Below are 19,930 nucleotides of genomic sequence, written 5' to 3'. Positions count from 1 at the left end.
ATGTTTCAGCGGTGGGACAGTCCTACAGCTACAACTGAGGGTTCCAAATGTGGGGAAAATCGAAAAATATGGAATGAATATTAATCATTAAAAAGATTCGCACTGGGTCAAAATCTATTTCAAAAGCATGTGCTAATTAAAAACCTCACGCTCATTACATACAGCCCACCATAAACAGCAGATTCCCACCGAAGGAGCACAGAAGCTATGCATGCTGTTCTCCACAGGACTCACAGCCTCACCTGAAGCCCTTGATGGGGCACTGCTTGCAGACAGAGCACTTTGCCTGGTGCTTGGCAGACTCTGCTGCAGCCACACGGTGCAGGACGGGCAGCCACACCAGCGACTGCGGCTCCAGGCTCATCCACTCCAGGAAGTGGGACACCTCAATGGCCGGCTTCCCTGGGGCCTACAAACAGGGGCGTAGGCACAGAAGGATGAAGAGAGAGAGAAAGAGGGTGAGAAAAAGAGAATCGGAGGTATGAGCTCACAAAATGGTAAGGGGTAAGAGAATGGAGGAAGGGGCTGGAGCAAAGACCTGGGTCCTGGCTGTCTTTCAGCATGAAACATGGTGACGGTCTGTGTAAAAAGGTGTAAAAAGCAGTCTCCTTCAGTTGGTTTGCAGTACACTTCCTCACAGTGACTTCGGCTAATGTCGCTCCCGGCCTGACTCAGACCATAAACAACAGAGTCTCTTTGCTAAGGCTCTCTCCTAACTGGGCTTGAAGTTCACAGAACTACTGTGACACCTTAAATAATGTTACCCACGTGAATTGGCAAATCTGGACCTTCTCCAGTAGCCAAGCTTCTGACAAATACACCCACAGCAACCCAAGCCAGTATTCATGGTTTCTGTTTTTAAGTGATTAACTGATGAATTGAAAATTCGAAAATTGACATCTCTTCAAGGATTACAGTACCTGGCATGGACCAAATGTTGAATCGAATGAATTTTAATTAGCAATGGCTGTCATCAGGGGGAAATACTTGAATAAGAAAGGGTTTAATCAAGTATGAGGTCCTTCAGAAAAGCCCTTAAAAGCATAAAGCTGTTCAAAAATAGCAATAAATCTTCACTTACTCCAAAACTTCTGATTAGTACAATACACAGCTAGTGCTAATCAGTGTCTCAGAACCAAGAAAATGTCTAAAGTGCTGTGGAAAATCCCCGACAATCCTATTGTAAACCTGCATAATCATAAATGGCTGCAGCAAACCAGTTTCACTGGACATTTTAGTAATTAACAGCTGCCTTGCACACATTTCACAAATCATAATTTTACAGACTAACAGTAGATATATTTGCTTGATAATTTTTACTTCACTAGCGCTAAATTCCCCGGAATGCATGACACATAATAAGAAACGTAATGAGAAATCCAACAGAATCTGACGCATTCACAGGAAGTAAGTGGCAGGGCATAACAGGAATTGACAGGGCGCAGCGGGAGAGCTCACCATGCGGAAGCAGCTGCTCACACTGGGCTCCACGTTGCTGCCCCCGAAGGCCGCGACCTCGCCCAGCTGCCGAGGGATCTGGACGGCTTCGTGCAGCAGGAGGCTGAGGTGGCGCTGGTCCATCAGCCCACCGGGCCCCGACACTTGGCGGAACAGATCTGACACACGCACACACACACGTACACACACACAGACACGTACACACACATAGACACGTACGCAGGCACACACACGCACACACGCAGAACAGTGTTAGAGCCTGACCCCCTCAGGTATGACTAGTTGGTCCGCAAGAAGTTTGCACCACTGAAATGCATGAAGTTGACAGAAAGATGGGGAAATAAGGAATGACAATTACTTATTACTTTATTAGCATAGCTTGCTAGAGCATAGCTTGCTGAAACGGAGTACCAATACAGACCATGCAAAAGCACCATAGAAAGACCTCCATAGTGATAGTGGCTCTCCAGACAGTGAGGACACTGTGAAGGCCGAGGACAATCTGCATGCTGGAAATTAGACGGACAGCTCTAATTCACTCCTTCTCATTGGCACATTTCAGGTATTTGCCTATTGCTGAAATGTGCTTAGTACAGGCTTAGGGATCTTTGCCTGCTGTCTATCAGTGGAGATGATGTTGAGAGCGGGTCACTTGAGTCAATAAGCATGCATTTTCTCTCCTGGTAGGAAAGGAAATCAAATGAGCAGATTAACAGGGTTTGACCCAGTGTTCCCTCTGTCTCTGCCATTCAAGTTTAGAAGAGTAAAAATAGACACAATGGGCCTCATTAATTAACATTTTTGTAAAACCATGTGTAAATTTCATGCAACTGGAAATAAGCTAACAAATAGAAGAGAGTGAAGTGCTGTTAATGGAAGTGGAGTATGGGTGCTGGGGAGGGCTAATGCCTGGAAAGATTTAGCTGTTGTTGTAAACTCTGTGTCTCAAGTGCCGCATACTATGCAACTGGTAAAACAAAAATGGTTTGTCATGAAACAGGGGGCAAAGAAAATCGTTATTCCTAATAAAGCAAGACCAGCCATAGCAATGAAGGCCTACGCGACGACTTTTGCGCCCTATTTATAGCTAACTCCGTTTATGTGTTTTATGGAATTTATATTTAATCTATTAGCCTAATCAGGATTACACAAATGAAGTATCAAATTTTTAATGTTGAATCCAATTGTGATTTTCATATAATAATTTAAACTATTATAATATAATATTCAGTTGAAATATAATTTATTAAAATAATTTTGCTACACATTTTTAAATCAAAATAAAAGATGAATGAATGGAATAATAAAAGCACAAACATGCAAAACAACTGTGTTTTTTCATTTACGTACACAGTACAAACAACTTAGAGCACCTGTGAAATCCATTTGAATCCTAGAAACAAACTGACATACGATAAATTCCACATTGTTTGCATAAATGTACATTTACAAATGATTTACGATCATTTTGTTTGGATTGGATAGATTACGTTACATTACATTTATTTGGCAGACGCTTTTATCCAAAGCGAAGTAACAAAAAGCGCATTTCATGGTCATGGGCAACTACAAAACACAGGTTCAATAAGATACAATACGTATTTTGTACAGCTATTTCTAGCCAAGAACACAGTTTAGTTCACACAGTGAACACTATTCTGACCTAACCTCTGCAAAGCCAACTAGGCAGAAGAATAAGCTACAGTATTACGACAAATACTAATTACCAAAAAGTGCTGGGATGGGGGAACATGTAACAAGTGTCATGAAAAAGGAGGGGATGGATTTAGAGTGAAATATACAGAGTGGTGGTAGTTAGTCAAGGTATAGTCCAGGATAGCTAGCTATGAGTGCAACTGGATGAGAAGCTGAATCCTAGCAGATACAGGTGACTCTCAGCCTTCTTCAGAGGAGACCACAGCACGCTTGTCAACAATTCCCAAATTTCCCAAGTTTGTCTGACCCTTCAGCTGTGTTGCACAAAGCCTTTGTAATTTCTCACTGATAAGGATGTAATTCACAGGGAGTGCACATGAAGACCCAGATTTTAACAACCAATCCCAGCATGCCCCTGTGTAGTAAATGTATGCCACTGACCCTATAGACCCAGTGTTGATCTCTCTTCCCCCATTGTGCATTCTGAAGCCCAGCTAAAGCACATGGACACGTTTCTCCCCTCTGTAACACAATTTAAAGCGCCTGCTCATAAAATCAGCCATAAAGGTCCCCCCTTTATAGCAGTTCACCAATAAAAATCTCACCGCTAACTGAAAAATCTAAAACAACTTCAGTAATAGAAAAGCCCCCCAGAGAAAAGGAGATTAACAGCAGCAGGCCTTCTGAAACAGCTTAGATACGTGTGTTCTGGAACATAAAGATACAGGTTTAAGTAAGTGGACACATGTAATGCCATTATTTGTGTGTTGCGTGGTGGTCGAGGATGTCATGAATGCAAATGTACCAGAAGCTCACGTTTCACGCACTCACATTTGTATTTTTCCTGAACATCCACATTGCACAGGCACACCAGCCCGGTCTTGAAGGACAGAACTCTCACCTTCCCATTCCGGCCACTAGAGAAAGCAAAGAGTAACTCAGGTACATTGGAAGTCACCGCCAAAACTTACGGACACAAAAACAAAGACATATCCTTAATTGAATGACTACAATCTCCCACCCCCCACACACAGATACACACAAAGCAAACATAAAAATGCAAACATTAAACACAAAAAATAAATATGACCTAATTTCACAACACAGCTGATGAAGATTGTTGGCTGTCAGAAAGAATGTTGTTATTTTATGAGCCCACACACCCTTTTTAAATAAGACCACATAACCCTTGTCTTAGACACTGAGCATATAATAGGTTGAAGACAGCTGAGAAATGCTGTCAAAAAATAAACATGCCTTGCCATATTCACACAGCAGACCAGAACACAGACAATAGTAAAAAAAAACAGCACCAAAAAAGCAATTATTAGAATTGATGGGGAAAGTACAGATATTACACTCATTAGCAAAAGGTAGCTCACAGCCACCTACTTAAATTAAGATGGACTTTGAATTAAGACTGGGGTCTGTCTTCTGTTCTCCTGTAATAGCACCTCAGAATTTCAATCAAGCACCAGGCGGTGGGTCATTTCACAATCAAACAGAGGAGTTTTTTTGTACTGTCAATTGGCCCTGATTGGACTGGTGCTCACTTCCTTTAGTGAGACGCCTGCGTGCCATAGGATCCCGCTCTCGGCACTGTGATTGGCAGGGGGCACGCTGATCGGACAACCCCCGCGGAGCTACCAGCACCATGGTGGGGGGGGGAGCAAGATCAAGGTCATGGGTGAGGATAAGATTGAAGGAGAGGCAGGGGCAAGGCTAGGGGTGGGCCTACCTGTCGTACACGTTGAGCAGCCAGTTGAGACACATGTCCACGCACAGCGGGATGTTGACCAGGACCCCGCGCTCCTCCTCCAGCCGCTCGTACAGGCCGGTGAGCACCCGGATGACGTCCACCACGTCCATCACGTGCTCGCCGTGCTGCAGCTCCTGCTCGCGGAACACGTCCGTCAAGCTGCCCAGGCTCAGCATGTCCACTGCGTGCAAGCGGACAGATGCAGGTTCAGAAAGGCAGAGCAAGAACCTCACATTCAATTCTGTTAGATTATACATACAGTGGCTGTTCTCCTGATGTCTTGATTTACTGAAATAGCAATGAATAGAGGTAGAGGCAGGGCCTCGGTTTATGGTCCTGACCTCATTTTTATGAAAGACCCCCACCAATCATACGTGAAAATCTAACAGTCTGCAGTCATGATAGCCAGTTAATTAGTTATCCTAAGTAGCCCAGCCTGGGGACCAACAGAGAAAGCAAGCTATGATCTGCTTTGCAGTTTTCCAGCAAACACCAAGGCCTGTCCCCAGGGGACAGACAGAACAAAGACCATCAGCGCTGACAGGCAGCCAGCAATGAGGTACAACCAGAATAGGCCCCTCCAAGGACCAGGAGGGAGGACTTCATTATCCCCAAATTACTTCCTGGGACCAATTTTTGGACTTAATCAGTCCAAACAGCTGAGCCCCCAAGGCCTTCTGACCAGACTGCGGCTGCACTGAACTTGACTGAAGTTTTCGATTCCAGCAAACTATCCAAAATGGCACTACACTGCCCTAATAAGGACAAGTATTCTGGCGACATTGAGGGGGTGGGGGTTGCAGGATGACAGGCAAAGAAGGGTACCCAACACATACATCGCAAGGCCTTCTGCACCCGCCGCAGCTTCATGGCCGTCCGGTACGCCGAGAACTTGACATTGTTCAGATCGGCTGAGGATGAGAGGAGGGGAGGGAAGAGGAACAGAAAAAGTCAGACGAGAGGGAGCAGGTAAGACAAATGGACGCCTCTTTCCCTGGAGCCAAGACGATCTCGCACTCCCTCATTACCAGCACACCCATCTCCATCGGACGCGTTGTTATGAAGCTTCATCGGTGCATGTTAGCTGGTGGCTCAGCCACCCCCAGTCAGAGTAGATTAACGTCTGAATGCGTTTTAATCAAAGTCAGTTACATTCACATGAACTGCATGTGTAGATTAATGAGTCATGTCACAGCCTCTGGGGTGGCAAAGATTTCCACAAGCAAGGTAAGAAAGTGTAAAGATTCAGGACTTCACCTGACAGCTACAGAGGAGAGAAGACTGTTATCCTACCCAGTGCTTGGTACAGCTCTGTCATCTTTGGGTGATCCCAGCAGGTTGTCTGAGCATGATGGCTAAACAAAGAAAGAGTAATTATTGTTTCTATGCTGTTATTAATTGTTAACTCTGCCAAAATGTCCAAAAAATGTATTTCATGCCAAAAAATGCAAATGAACATGAGACAAACACACAGAGAAAGAAAGAGAAAACAAATGAAAGTGTGAGAGAAGGAGAGAGAGAGGTCTCTAAAGTTCAAACACTTAAACACAGAACCATGCAGAAAATATAATCACTATGGCAACATGTGTTCTAACCGTACAGCATGTTGTGGGGGACATATAAAGGCTTTTATAAATGGAGATGAAGAATGAATAAACAAGCATGCCTCTGATGAGCAGCATGGGAGAACCTGGAAGTGACTTGTGCAGTCATTGTCCACTAAGAACGCTCTTCAATTTGGCTGCCTAACAGTATCTCGTAACACCTGACTATATTTGAACTATACACCATAAAGCCTACATAACACTGCCATGACTTTGACATTACACTTGTCATGACCAACTACAATAGTGCATTACCGCTCAGTACAATTGTCATATCATAATGTATACACCAGTTTTTTTTTTATTTTGTATTTTGCGTGTGCATTGTGGGGATATAAACATAACTGTTACACAAAGTGATTGCGATACACATTATGTCTGTGCAATGACATCACTCACAAGCCGTAATCCACTGTCATGACTGGGTTTGGAAGATGTTATGTCAAGCTTATGACAGTGCAATGTTCTCATCATGCCATATGGTTTGAGAAAAGTGCTACCCAGTTCCTCTACCAGCACAAATTTAAGAATATTTTGGAAGATTTTCCCTCTTCTTACTTTTTAACTCTAGTCTGCCTTTACCTTTACCATCAATTCATGGCTCATTTTTTTCAGAACAGGCTGGACTATATGAACAAACTATGAAACTTATACACGTATACGGATTTTTCTGAAAACGTTTTTTCCCCCTCTGTTAAAAAAAATATGTATGTGTATGTGAATGTATGTGAATTCTTGTATTTTATAATACACAGCCCACACACTACGTGTTCCAACACTTTTTATTCATGTTTCTCACACCAAGGCCGTGGCATGAGAAAACAACAACCAAAAAACAACATCGCACATCACACAAAAAGATCTTATATAATTCAAAGCATACCCAAATCAAAAAACAAAACTGTGCCAAGCATCAAACTATAAAACAAATAAATTATAACCAACTATGTATACTAGCCTAACTATGCCAGGCTGCAGAGAGGCACCTGACACTCTTTGCACTTCCACAGCTTTTTATCTTGTACCCCTGCCCTGTGGCCCTGCAGTATTCACAGTCCCTGTGGTCTCTTGTGGCTCGTTTTTCCTTTTCTTCCTCTATTCCGTGCTGGCAGAGGATAGTGACCTCTTGATGCTGAAGCCCAAGCTGCTGACAGCACAGTGGGAGGTGCTGAAGCAAAACCCAAAGCATCTGAAGTGGAAGTGCTTCAGTTGAGCTTGAGCTCCATCTTCCTGCCACACACTAAAATAGACATAAAATAGACATTAAAAAGTTGTTATGGAATGCTGACACCTATATTACAAATTATAAACAATGTAAACAACATACATTTCAGACACAAAATGTGAAATTACAAGCAGTCAGAAGTACCCATTTTACACTAAACACACACAATGTGCACACAGAATATGATATATAGATCATACAAAGATTAATTTACTGTGCACTGTACATATTGTATATACAGAAGTACTTACCAATCCTCAAATGGGTCGATTCTGTCCTGATAACTTCATATAGGTGACAGCTGTCAGTTCCTGACAAATTTTGATCCTCTTGTTTGTATCCAGTGCTTCCTAGAAATCTCTTTTGAGTCATTTAGGGTGATGAAGAGTTTCCTGTGGTTGCATTAAGTAAGGAATAAACCACAATGGGCTATTCATAATGTCTGTTGTCACAGTAATTGCTGTTTCCGATCAAATGTTAGTTATAACCCCAGTGCATTGCTACACTGCCAGCTTCTTCTTTGTGCTACGCCTACCATTCAGGCCTGTCTAAAGGCCCTTTCTACAGTTCACGTCCTTTTGCTAACTAGTTAGCTTAGCCAGCATGCTAAAATAACAGGTAATAATGTCCAACGCAGACCCTACGTGCATAAGCACATGGTTACGAATGCTTAGCCTTGAATCCAATAACATACAAATTTGATTCATGCAAATTTCATACAAATGACATCTGAACGGGAAACAAAGTGTCTGGGCAGCTCCACCGTCCTGGTAATGACACCGACTTGCCTCGCATTGTCAGCTATCCCAGCATTCATTGCAGATGCGGAAAATTGGCTCCCATTGAAATACACGGAGGCGATCATGAAGTTGCTTCTCGTCGCTCGTCTTCTCGTTGCTTCTGGCATCGCTATCCCGTCCCACAATCAGTCATACTGCGTACAATGCATACTATGTCCAGTGAACATGTTTACTGCTACTACTCCAGTTCGTTTATTACCTCAATTTTTATTTGCTGTGATTGATTCCATATTATTTTTTTGTTACATCAATTCTACCACTACATTACACAAGCCAGCCAGTTGAGGGAGGGCTCCCCCTGTATACCTCACATGCTCGCTATTTGGGGGTTTAGGCTTGGTTTTTGCCAGTTTGTTTGCTGGGTCCATGCCTTGTTTTCACACTTTTCTGCCATTCTGTAAAGAATCTTTGTGACAGTTGTCTGTAAAAAGCACTATACAAATATAACTGAAAAACTGATGAGTCTGCAAGTGGACTACATTTCCATACAGCATTGAGTTCAACGATGCCCCTTTCTCCTTTTACTACGGCCACAAGCAATTGATTGTTTGAGGTGAGAGTGATGCCAGGGGAACTCACTCTTATCCTTCACCCAAAATGTTCTTCCATGTTTATCTGCCTGCTTCATAAAAAGCTGTGATGTGTTTGGGCATGCTACAAAATATCAGCTTTTAACAAGTTTAAAGTTATCATTATGACTTTTCAGCTGTACACTGTGCCAGGCTCAGCGTTGCTGGAAAGTTGGGTGCTCCCTCCATAGGAATTTAATGGTCTGACGTTGTGAAAGAGGCTTTAGTTTCTGAACGGGATTTTCTGATTCGCTCTACAATGTTGTCAGTCAAAGTTACCAACCAAAGAATGGAAGGAGTGCTTTAGTTTGCATTGGTAGATTTATGGTAAATCTTACCCCTCTTTGAATCTGCTTTTTAATTTTAAACGGATTGAAATTACATTAAGAAGTATTTAATAGATTAGGAGGACTGCCTTTCTTGCCACTGGCAACATGGTAAGTCTCAGGGGGCTTTAAAGCATTTACAATCACATGGTAGAGACAATATTATAGTACTACTGAAACTGTTATACTAATGTGGTTAAGAAACAATGTCAGTTTGCAGAGTGTGCAAACAGAGACAAGAACAATATTAAAGATTCACTCATCAAAGTAAAAAACAAACAGTGCAGCATGAATGAGCAGACTGGGTATTGATGGAGATCACAGTTAAATGCCTAAAGGAAGACAGAGTGAGTTCAATACCACTCCACACAAGCAATTTAGGACCCTTAGTACCAATGTGCTTACTCAGGCTTACTAGATCTGTAAGTGTCTTGGCTGAAGAGAAAATAGAAGTTAATCTCTGGGATGGGATTCAATAGGGGAGGCTCAACAAGATTGCTTTCCAATTACCCTGACTGTGACCCACTCATTCCACTACAGCTGGCAACATAAAAGTTCCATTCCTTTCCCAAACAATAAGATGAATGGGGTTTGGAATCGTGTGGAATCACGCTCACTGGTTTCTGTCCCATTAGGTCAGGACAACTGGTTAAGCCGTGTCCTCCTCTCCCCTAATATCACACCTTTAGCTCCTGGACTTACTTGATGTAGTACGGCACCTTGTTAGGGGAGACGGCGCGTTCCCATGGAATCTGCACGGAACCTGCCAGAAGTAGGTTACAGATTAACCTCTGCAAATGAACAATATCAGAGGTCAGAAAACCTCAAGATGCTCAATACATGCGATCATGGGACCTTGGGACCAGCAATATGAACAAATGTATTTTTATCATACCATGCAGTTAATTAACCAGCTAACTAATCAATAAATAGCGAAGTTTATAGTTTTGATCCAGACTTTCTGGCTCTGGTTGACCCTCAGAAGAAATCCCATGCTGCTGTGGGCTGTCCTCCCACCCCGAAAATGACACACAGTACAATGGTGAAAGAACTCAAGCAGTAGAGGAATCTTACTGGACAGGAAATGCTGGGATCCAGGTCCAAAGTCTCTGTGGGCATCCTGCAGCTGCTTCAGTCTCTCCTCAATAGAACCCTGAAACCAACAAACAAACAAACAAGTGTGACCTGGGGGGACAGAGGCAGACTGAGCCAGCTGGCCAATCCCAAAACCCCATCTCTACAGGCTGAAGATGGAATGCCCAGGTCCTGGCAATAAAGGAGATCAACAACAACAACAACAAAAAACTTATTTTCCCTTTTTAAACAGGGAAGGGAAAAGCAAATATTTAATTCCATTCACACAAAGGCAGCCATTCGTACTAGAATAAATGCATTTGCAGGGGAGGGCAATGGTGCAGACTTCAGTAGAGGGGATTTCAGGGCACAAATAAGTTCCTCTCTCTATCGTCTGGTTTTTGGACAGCTTTTTTCTGCCACACAGGTCCAGAGGGATTTAGGCTGACTAATTTGAGTTTATTTACAGGGTACTGGCTTTACTGTGCAAATGAATGCCAGCAAATGTCAGAACATCCGACTGCACATCCAAAGCCTGCATGTCCGCCAACAGAAATTCTGTTTTCTCAGGCAAATCAGAAAAGAGAGCAGTGAATACAAGATGAAACAATCGGGATGGAAAACATATTTTTCCTCGGTGTTCACAGCACACAAACCCCCCTTATCTGTTTACATATGTTGTTTATGCATCTGCATGCACTGGGGGGGGGGGGGTTTGAGGCCTCTGGAGAACTTGCACGCAAAACATTAAGTGGCGGCATCTACCCTGAGCACCACTGAACAACTCCCACACACTACAGCGTGATGTTCTGCCATCTGAAGCCGCATCAATAATTTATTAAGGTCTAAAATATTATAGGAAAACAGTGGAAATGAGCCCCTAAAATGCATTATATTTGTCACTGGAGGACGGTTTTAATTCAGATTACTCGTATAACCAATTTTGCATTCAACGCATTATTTAGCAGAAGAACTTCTGCTGAGAGAGCGTGTAGAGCCACAAGGAGAAGGAGAGAGGAGTATTTAGGTCTCTTAGCCTTGAATGGTGCAGAAACCTCCACTTCCCCACAGGAGCATTGAGCATGCATAATACACTCCGTGGGTGGGAAATCCCTGTCAATCACTCCACCACCACTCAACCATTAAATGCTGAAGGATTTTTTGTAGCCTCCTCTGATTAACAGGTCTGCTTGGCTTACGGTCACCCGCGCGGATGTTCAGGGAGGTCAGCGCAACGGCCGCGCGTACGCGCATGCATGCAGTTTACCTGCAGCAGCCTCCACCGGCTGTTGAGGTGCTCCAAGGCGCGCGCGTTCTCCACGGACAGGTGGACGTTGGAGGTGGCCAGCTGGTGCGCCAGGTCATTGGTCTGCTTCATGGCCTCATTCACCTGAGTCAGCTCGTCCTTGAACAGCTGGGGGGGCAATGATCATTCACGTTCCCAATTCCGCAGGGGAGCTGGAGGGCAGCACAAATCTCCATGCCAACTCTTCAAGTGTGTACAAACAAAACACCGCTAATGATCCCCCGGGATGTTTTCGTTGCTCTGAACTACCGGGTTTTCACAGAGACTACTTTCATGTGATCCCGGCAGCTGGCTCATGGCATAAACATGAGGCCTCTCTTTAGCCAGGCAGCTGACAAGGCTGTTCTGAGAATTACGGAGGCGATAGGCGACAGCGCAGCAAGCAATGTGCGGATAACGATGTATTCATTTCCACATAAGGTATCTGGATGGGAGGGCAAGTTATGATCTGATCAGCCGCAGTGATAATCACAAGCTGCCTCATTATCATTCGAGAATCATGTCTCACGTCAAAATATTTGATAATGGCTTTTCATGACAAGAGAACAGTTGTCTTTGTTTGTGCATTTGTCAGCCATGAAATATGGTGATGGGCTTTTGTGTACACTCAAAACATTTCCCTGCGGCAAGATAAGGCAGGGCTTCTTGATGCATTAAGATGCATTTAAAGATAATTGCAGTATTAATAATTGATCGAGTTGAACAAACCCAAGCACTTTGGTCTGAATTTGTAAATCACTGATGATGTAATTAGATTAAATTGTTTCGTGCTTTGTGAAGGCCTGCTTTACCAATCATTGCTACTGCTGCCCTGTTTATATGCAGATATTGCTGCAGCATTCAGCTATTGCACTTATGCTATTATAAACTGGAAGACCTTTAAAACCAGACAAGCAAGGATCAGTTTCCTTCCCCAGTGTCCAATAACCTTATCCATTACAGACTGTAAAGCACAGCTGATTCGAGATGATTCTACACACTGATATGCTCTTATTTGGGCATCAGACTCATGCTTTAAGGTGACAAATAAAAGGTGCGGGAAACCTTGGTGGCGTCGATGTGATCCTGCAGCGAGTCGATGAAGAGGTCCCCGACAGGCTCCCAGGCGTCCCTCACTTCCTCGGCCTGGTCCAGCGCTGCGCACAGCTCCCCCATGGCGCCCTGCACCTCCAACAGCCTCTCCAGTGTGCGCTCCATGTGCCGATGGCGGTCCAGGCAGCGCGCCGTCAGCTTCTCCCACAGGTCGCTGACCACGCTGGCCTGCTTCCACACCGAGCGGCTGACGTTCTGGATTCGTCTCGGCGATGAGACATCTGTGTGGGGGTGGGGTTTGAGGGAGTGGGGTGGGGTGGGGTGGGGTAGGCCCCCTATTGGTCAGCAAATGATTGTGATGGACCCTATCCAACAGAAGTAGCATTAGGAGGGAGTCAACAGTCAACTAATGAAACATCAACATTTCCAAAGTATTAACATGTTTTGTGTCAACTTTTTAATTGACAGAACCATAGTTTCTATTCTATGTCTTTTCCAGAAAGATACATCATACAAGAGTGCAGGTATTTTCAAAAAGTGGAAACTTGTTGGATTTTCAAGATGACAGTGAATTTCACCACAGTAATTCCCAGAGTGGGTCTGCGAGCAAACCTTTGCAGTCAGCGAGCGCCTCCTCTGCTTCGGTGAAGGGGTGCTGTGACAGAAAGGCCTGAGCCGACTCCAGCACCGAGTAGATAATGGGACCCCTGGACCTCACATCCTCCACGAAGGCCTGTGGATGTGAATCACAGACAGCGGTGAATTCAGCACAGAGACCCACACGGCACCCTCCACTCGTTCACACATACAGGAGATACATAGGCATACAGGCAAAGTACAGGCATACAGGCAATGTATAAGTATGCAGGAAGTATACAGGTACTGGGGAAAAAAAGGAAAAGCAGCAGTGTTCCAAGAGTGAAGGGCTCTAGTGGTAAGGTGACAGTTTGCAGTACATTTTCCTGGCAGGACGTAGATGCATTCGAAGTCCTCGAATGTGAAGCTAATGTAATTAGTTACTTGCTACTTAGAGCTATTCTTTACCCCACGCTAAAGAATTTATTTCCTGCAGAGAGGGTGCCTAAATATGACAGTGCCTTCAAACAGAGAATGAGCAGTCAGCATTCATGTGTCTTGGCCTTCTCATTTACTCATATTGAGCATTTATCGGATTTTCCGAGTTTTTCCCCCCAATTTCCATAAACTAAGAGGAAATTGATTGACTCTCTCTGTGGAGAGGCATCTTACAGCATAATTTCAGATGCTGGTAAACTCAATTGGTGGCCTGTTACAGTAAGTGGTTTTAAATTAGTGTTTCCAGTTATTTTCTTGGGTAGCCCAACATGAACATTCAATGCAAATTTCCAAAAATACGCAGTTTGCAATTTGTTAAATATTTATTTATTCAAAGAACTGACAGCACCACAGTATGTTAGACTTTCCAGGATGTTGTGAACACCAGACAGCAAAACATTTAAATTTATTCAAGCAGTTTTATGCCTGGGTTTGGCTGCTTGGAAGAATACTATGTAGTTTTATGTCTAGAGTTTTTTTAAGTACATTCATGTGAATCACTTTGAAAACGAAATTGACCAGACAAGAATTATTCTCTTAGATTGAATATTAAAGCAATATTTTATCCAACACACTGAGAACAACAACTCCAGCACAACCACCTACACACAACACTGACACACTGAATATATCTACCTATGCCCAACAAACTGAGCACTTCTACCAACACACAACATTCACACAGTGAGCAAGTCCACCTACTTGTAGTACAACACAACACACGGAGCACTTCCATCTACACACAATACAAAACTGACACACTGATGACCACTACCTACAAAGAATGTAACACTGATACACTACCAGGTTTCACTACCCGACCCTACTCAAGACTCAGATGGCTACATGACTACAAGGTAGGCCCTAAAACCTTGGACTACTATTGCAGGCTTCACCGAGAGACAGGCTTGTTCGGCAGGCCTGCAGCTGAGTTATTTTACAACAGTTACGTGCAGCAATCAAAATGCTAAATCAAGATAAATTATGGTAAATTTGACTGTTCGTGGCCATTTAAATGTATATAACAGAATGTTATAATAGAATGTTCAATACGTATATTTTGGAAAAGTCACAAATGTTACAATAATAAAAGCTGATTTTGTTTCTATATCTTAAAGTTATTAATGAATGTGGTTGTTCCCTGCACTTGGAACAGTACTCCTCTCTAGGGTTTTTGACACACTTGTTCCTGGTTATGGTTATACACTTTGTTGTACGTCACTCTGGATAAGAGCGTCTGCCAAATGCCTGTAATGTAATGTAAATGTAATGTTCACTTGAATTGAATTGAATTGAATTGAAAGTGCCAATGGTCAAATTGACTGTTGTGGCATTTCTAGTGTTTCTAGACACACAGACACATAACTTTCGATTCACCACATTCTATTCGAGTGAGAAGGTAAGAACAAAACACAGGAAAATACATGTTTTTGTTCAGATATATAATACTAACACACTAAACAGCATGGCCTCTCCTATACATAATACTGTTCTGCACACAAAATCTCTAAATACAGAATGTTATACAGAAATACTGTAATGACAATGAACACAGAGGCCTTGAGATATACTGTACCACTCACACAGAACTGAGCACTGCTCACAGGGGTAATTTAGGGTAAGCTCTTTTTAATCGCTCCTGTACATCCCAATGAATCTAATTTCCTAAGCACTGGGACCATCACCCCTTGGGACTGAGAACTGGTATTACCATGCAGAATTGCTAACTCATGCAATGCTGTCTTCTGTATTATCTTGGGTAGGGACCGCAGTAATATACTGTGGAATTAAGTTCCTTCATTCATCTCTTTCTGAAAAGCTTGCATTCCAATCCTCTTATCACATGAAAAGATTACAATTTCTATTGAAGAAAGCAGCATCCACACAGCGTAACAGCTGGAGCCTAGTTTCGCCTGTTTAAGCACATGACCACAACAAGTCACTTGCATTTATACTTTGTGCCATGTAGCCGAGTTCAATTGGAAGCCTCTGTGAACCAGCACACAAAGCCAAACGAAAACACATTGTTTTCTCAAGCTGCGGCTGTCTATTACGATCACTGGTGATTCCCTATGGCAAACTTTAAGGCAAAATTTAATTGGTCCACATTTATTTACCAATGAGGTCCCATTGTAGAGCATACACTGCCATACACAATGTACAGCTGACAAGGATAAATTCAACCCATTTTATTAAATGCATATGCTGTCACTTATGTTTATTGTGGTAGTAATAAAACTAATATCTAACTTGATTAAATTAAGTAAGTAAATTAAGTTATCAAATGTATCTTCATACAATTCTATAATGGCTGGCAAAACTAGTCTGTTGATTTTGATATCGCACAGATAATATGAAGTGTAAAATGTCACTGAACATAAATGTCACACATTTTTTTGTGTGAATTTTTGCCAGATTTCAAACTATGTAACAGAACAAACTACTCTCAATGAAACATAAAGAGAATGAAAGAGAGTGAGTTCAGTCAGAATCTGGCACCTTTCAAAGAAATGAGAGGCGGTTAATAGCAATGAATGATAATACCACATAAATTTGATTGTACTACATAGTGAAAGGAAAACATCAGCATTTCATTTGCTTTATTTCTGTTTCAGTGATTTTGTACTTTTTCTTCGATCAGAGAGAGTAGATTACATTTTCCTACATTTAATAGAATTAAATTATCCTGTGTGTTTAAGTGAAGTGTTAACAGATTGGTTTCAGGTCCAGTGTAGCAGAACCTGGAAGAACTGTCAGACCTGCGTCACTATGGGCCTACCTGGTGGAACTCGCTCTGCTGTTGGACGGTCTCCACATCGCCCCCTACGGGCAGCTGCTCTGAGAGCTCCTCGTCCTTTAGTGTCAGCCAGTCGATGGTCTCCTGCAAGGAGAGCTGCAGCTTCCCGCTGTTGTCTGAGAAGGCCTCCAGCCTTGCCCTACAGACACACACCACAACCCGAGTCACTCTCTGCCGACTGTGAGACCAACCGTTTGGGGCTGCGTCCAAACGGTAATCCTATCATTCAGAATCTGTGCATGAACATATAGTCTGACGCAAACATACAGAAAGACACCCTGCCAAAAGTACATTCTGTCAACAGAACTGAATATAACGTAAAACTACCTAAATTATGTATAAGAAATGCATGGTACCCAGCTTGTATGTGCCCACCACATGCAAGTTTAGCCTCCCAACTGTGTGTCAAGCCAGCGGCAGCAATGGTCAATGAAAATCCTACCCTGAACTGAGATAATACATGCACAAAGATTCAGCAATCAAAAGAAGTGGGTGATTCACCCTCTCAATCAGTGCACGGTTAGCATTTTGCATGAAAATCCAAGGCCAGTTTGATTGGCAAGCTGATCTTGTTACTAGTTTCAGCCTGACAGTTTCTCTTTTAAAAAGCAATAGGACTGTAATCTCAGAAATTATACACTTTTCTGACAGGACATTGTAGAGGCAATGAAGCAACACTAATTTTGACCATGGCTGGTTGAAAACACAGAAAGAAGGAAACAAGCAAATGCTCTTGCCTACAGTTAAAAGTCCATGTCATATATTCTTATCTTAGTTATGCACACCATTGTCACCAGGCATATGCAAGACCAGCTTAATGAGGCAACCCTGTCACACTGCTGGAACCCAGAGTTGTGTATGTTTCTTTAACATGAAATAATTGTGCTTTCAAGTGTACAACCATGCTCTTGTGTTTGTGTGCACATGCATGTGTGTGCCTGCATGTATGTACACAAGAGTGTGTGTGTGTGCATGCATGCATTTGAGCTAGAGGTAAGACTAAGAAAGAGGGCGAGAGGAGGATGCATTGAACATTGAAATTCAGAGAGCAATTTGATGCAATATTTAGCACACATAATACCTAGTAAATATACAGAATCAACCAATCATTTTCCACAGCTTCTAAATTTACTCTCAACTGGAAAGAGTAAATAACTCTGGAACTCTGGAAATAACTCAACTGCCAGTGGCTGCTGAGTACTTCATCTCGTTAAGGCAGTGTTGTGGATGGGCTCCACAATCTGGTATCCGATACAAAATGTGCCAGTGCCGACTATGTAGGGAGACTCAAAATTGGCTGTAGCGTCACCCAGGGATGGGAGGATTTCAGTCAACCGGGACAACAGCATCTCATCGTCCACCAATGAGTTCCACTGGATGATCAGGTTCCCACCACTCCGTCCATTATGCTGCACAGAACATGCATTTTTTAAAAAGCTAATCCATTGTAAATCACTGTCTACCCAGGACTTAGGTGAAGAAGTTAGCCAATAATGTACTGCACTCTGTGCTTTACAGCAGACTGCCAAACCATAGAACTGCAGCTTTGTGGAAAAAGATAATAGAGTACAGACTCTCTCTGTGCATAATTAAACCCAATAAAGTATTCATCAGATTGGCATTTTATTTCAAAACTTCCATATCCAAGTGGGAAACCCATGAGACGATTAAATATAGTAGCTCCTATCTTATAAACAGATACAACACCATTACCAATTTGAATGACCAGGAAATGTGTTAAAATATGATTTCCAATGGAGAACACGGCAACATCCATGGTCACATAACACATTAAACCCGCCGATACCCCAGGAGTTTGGATCAGAGGCACAGCGGGGCCACAGCTGTTGCTCACGGTCAACATGAGCGAGCTTAAGATGCACGGTGGGCTCCCCCTTCCCACCCACCCCTCCGCACCACGGTCACCCCCCACCTCAGTGAAGCCGCTCGCCGAGAGGGAGCACGGTGCGTGAGCAGACACATATGTCCCCCTCCCTCCGGGGAGCCTCTGTCTGCCATCCGAAGCTCGGCGCAGGCCGCCTTCGACGGACCCAGGTGCACACCGGCAAGGCAGAAGCACTTCACGCATGCCCTCCCCTACATCGAAACGCAACGCTTCGCCCACCGTCCTGATAAACACTGAGACTGGGCTCACCTCAGGGGGGGTGGCAGGCAGCGGTGCAGCAGAGTAGGATGCACAGAAGGCAAGATTGCTGGGAGAACAGCTGTTTTACAGTGCTGGGGGAGCGTGCATATGTGCACGCACACCGCTGAGCTGGAGAACAGGACGATTAATAAAAAAAAAGTCAAAGCTCCGTGCAGGAAGAAATCTGAGAGCCAGGAAATTCATTGGCTTTTCTGAGCTTCTCATTTCTCAAAGAAATGAAATTTTTTCTCTGTTAGGTAGGTGCAGAAGGGACAGAAATTTGGAAAGTAACCAAATAATTCACATTATGAATCCTGGCGCCCTTGTCCACAGTACAGGATTCACTGCTCGGCCGCAGTCATCTGATTTTGGCAGGCATACAATTGCACTCACTGGAACGAATGGCTTTTTGCACCTTCCACGTCAAAGACAAACCTTCGTGCTGGGGGAGGAACTGTCATCGGCAAAACTCAAGTGAGGACACAGTCCCTCTGAAAACTCTCTCTCTCGGCCATTTGAAACCTTTCATCCATCGCTCACTCACTGCGCACATTTTAACCGTGACACTCTGAAAATCACAAATCAAGCAGAGGCATCCATTAGACTAATACATTCAAATTTACAGCACAGGAAGAGCCAAATGGAAGTATACAGCTTGGGTAATGGAATCCTTAGCAAACACAAGGCTGCCAGCTGAAGCCAGCTCTAGCAGCCAAAAACAGTTTCAAAAGTAGTGCACAGTACAGGATTAATTATAGGTTTTCATGGGTGTTTTCTACTGATCTCAGATGGCAGATGCCAGCAGCATAAAAGAAACAAGGAGAGTTGGCATAGGTGATCCCTTGAGGGTAGAGGGAGGCTGTTGGTGTGCGAGTGTGTGTGTGTGTGTGTGTGTGTGTGTGTATGTGTTTGCATTTATTTTACCTGGGCCACTGACTTAGGGACAGTTCTCAAATAGGGTCGACCCTCCATACTGTGGTGTCACAAGACTAGCTGTTTGCCAAGAAAATGAGTGGAGCCATTTCAACAGCCTCATCCGTGCTCTGAAGCCAGTCATAAAAACAGAAGAGGAAACTGACAATGAGCAATCACAGGGACAAAGGG

General features: G+C 43.4%; 1 protein-coding gene across 1 annotated transcript in view; it reads right to left on the bottom strand.

Moving 5' to 3' along the window:
- LOC118235212 (dystrophin-related protein 2-like) overlaps positions 1-19,930 on the bottom strand; it is a 77,572-nt gene that overhangs the window by 13,062 nt on the left and 44,580 nt on the right. The window contains exons 4-15 of the mRNA XM_035432357.1: positions 16,663-16,819; positions 13,422-13,542; positions 12,822-13,090; positions 11,739-11,885; positions 10,472-10,550; positions 10,100-10,160; positions 6,167-6,228; positions 5,710-5,784; positions 4,853-5,054; positions 3,946-4,031; positions 1,459-1,616; positions 243-409 (exon numbers count right to left, since the gene is read on the bottom strand). Of these exons, the coding sequence (XP_035288248.1) occupies positions 243-409; positions 1,459-1,616; positions 3,946-4,031; positions 4,853-5,054; positions 5,710-5,784; positions 6,167-6,228; positions 10,100-10,160; positions 10,472-10,550; positions 11,739-11,885; positions 12,822-13,090; positions 13,422-13,542; positions 16,663-16,819 (1,584 nt within the window). The remainder of the gene's footprint in view (positions 1-242; positions 410-1,458; positions 1,617-3,945; positions 4,032-4,852; positions 5,055-5,709; positions 5,785-6,166; positions 6,229-10,099; positions 10,161-10,471; positions 10,551-11,738; positions 11,886-12,821; positions 13,091-13,421; positions 13,543-16,662; positions 16,820-19,930) is intronic.

This window comes from Anguilla anguilla, chromosome 9 (genome assembly GCF_013347855.1).
Source record: "Anguilla anguilla isolate fAngAng1 chromosome 9, fAngAng1.pri, whole genome shotgun sequence".
NCBI classification, from domain to species: Eukaryota; Metazoa; Chordata; class Actinopteri; order Anguilliformes; family Anguillidae; genus Anguilla; species Anguilla anguilla.
This window is presented reverse-complemented; position numbering and strand designations above follow the sequence as displayed.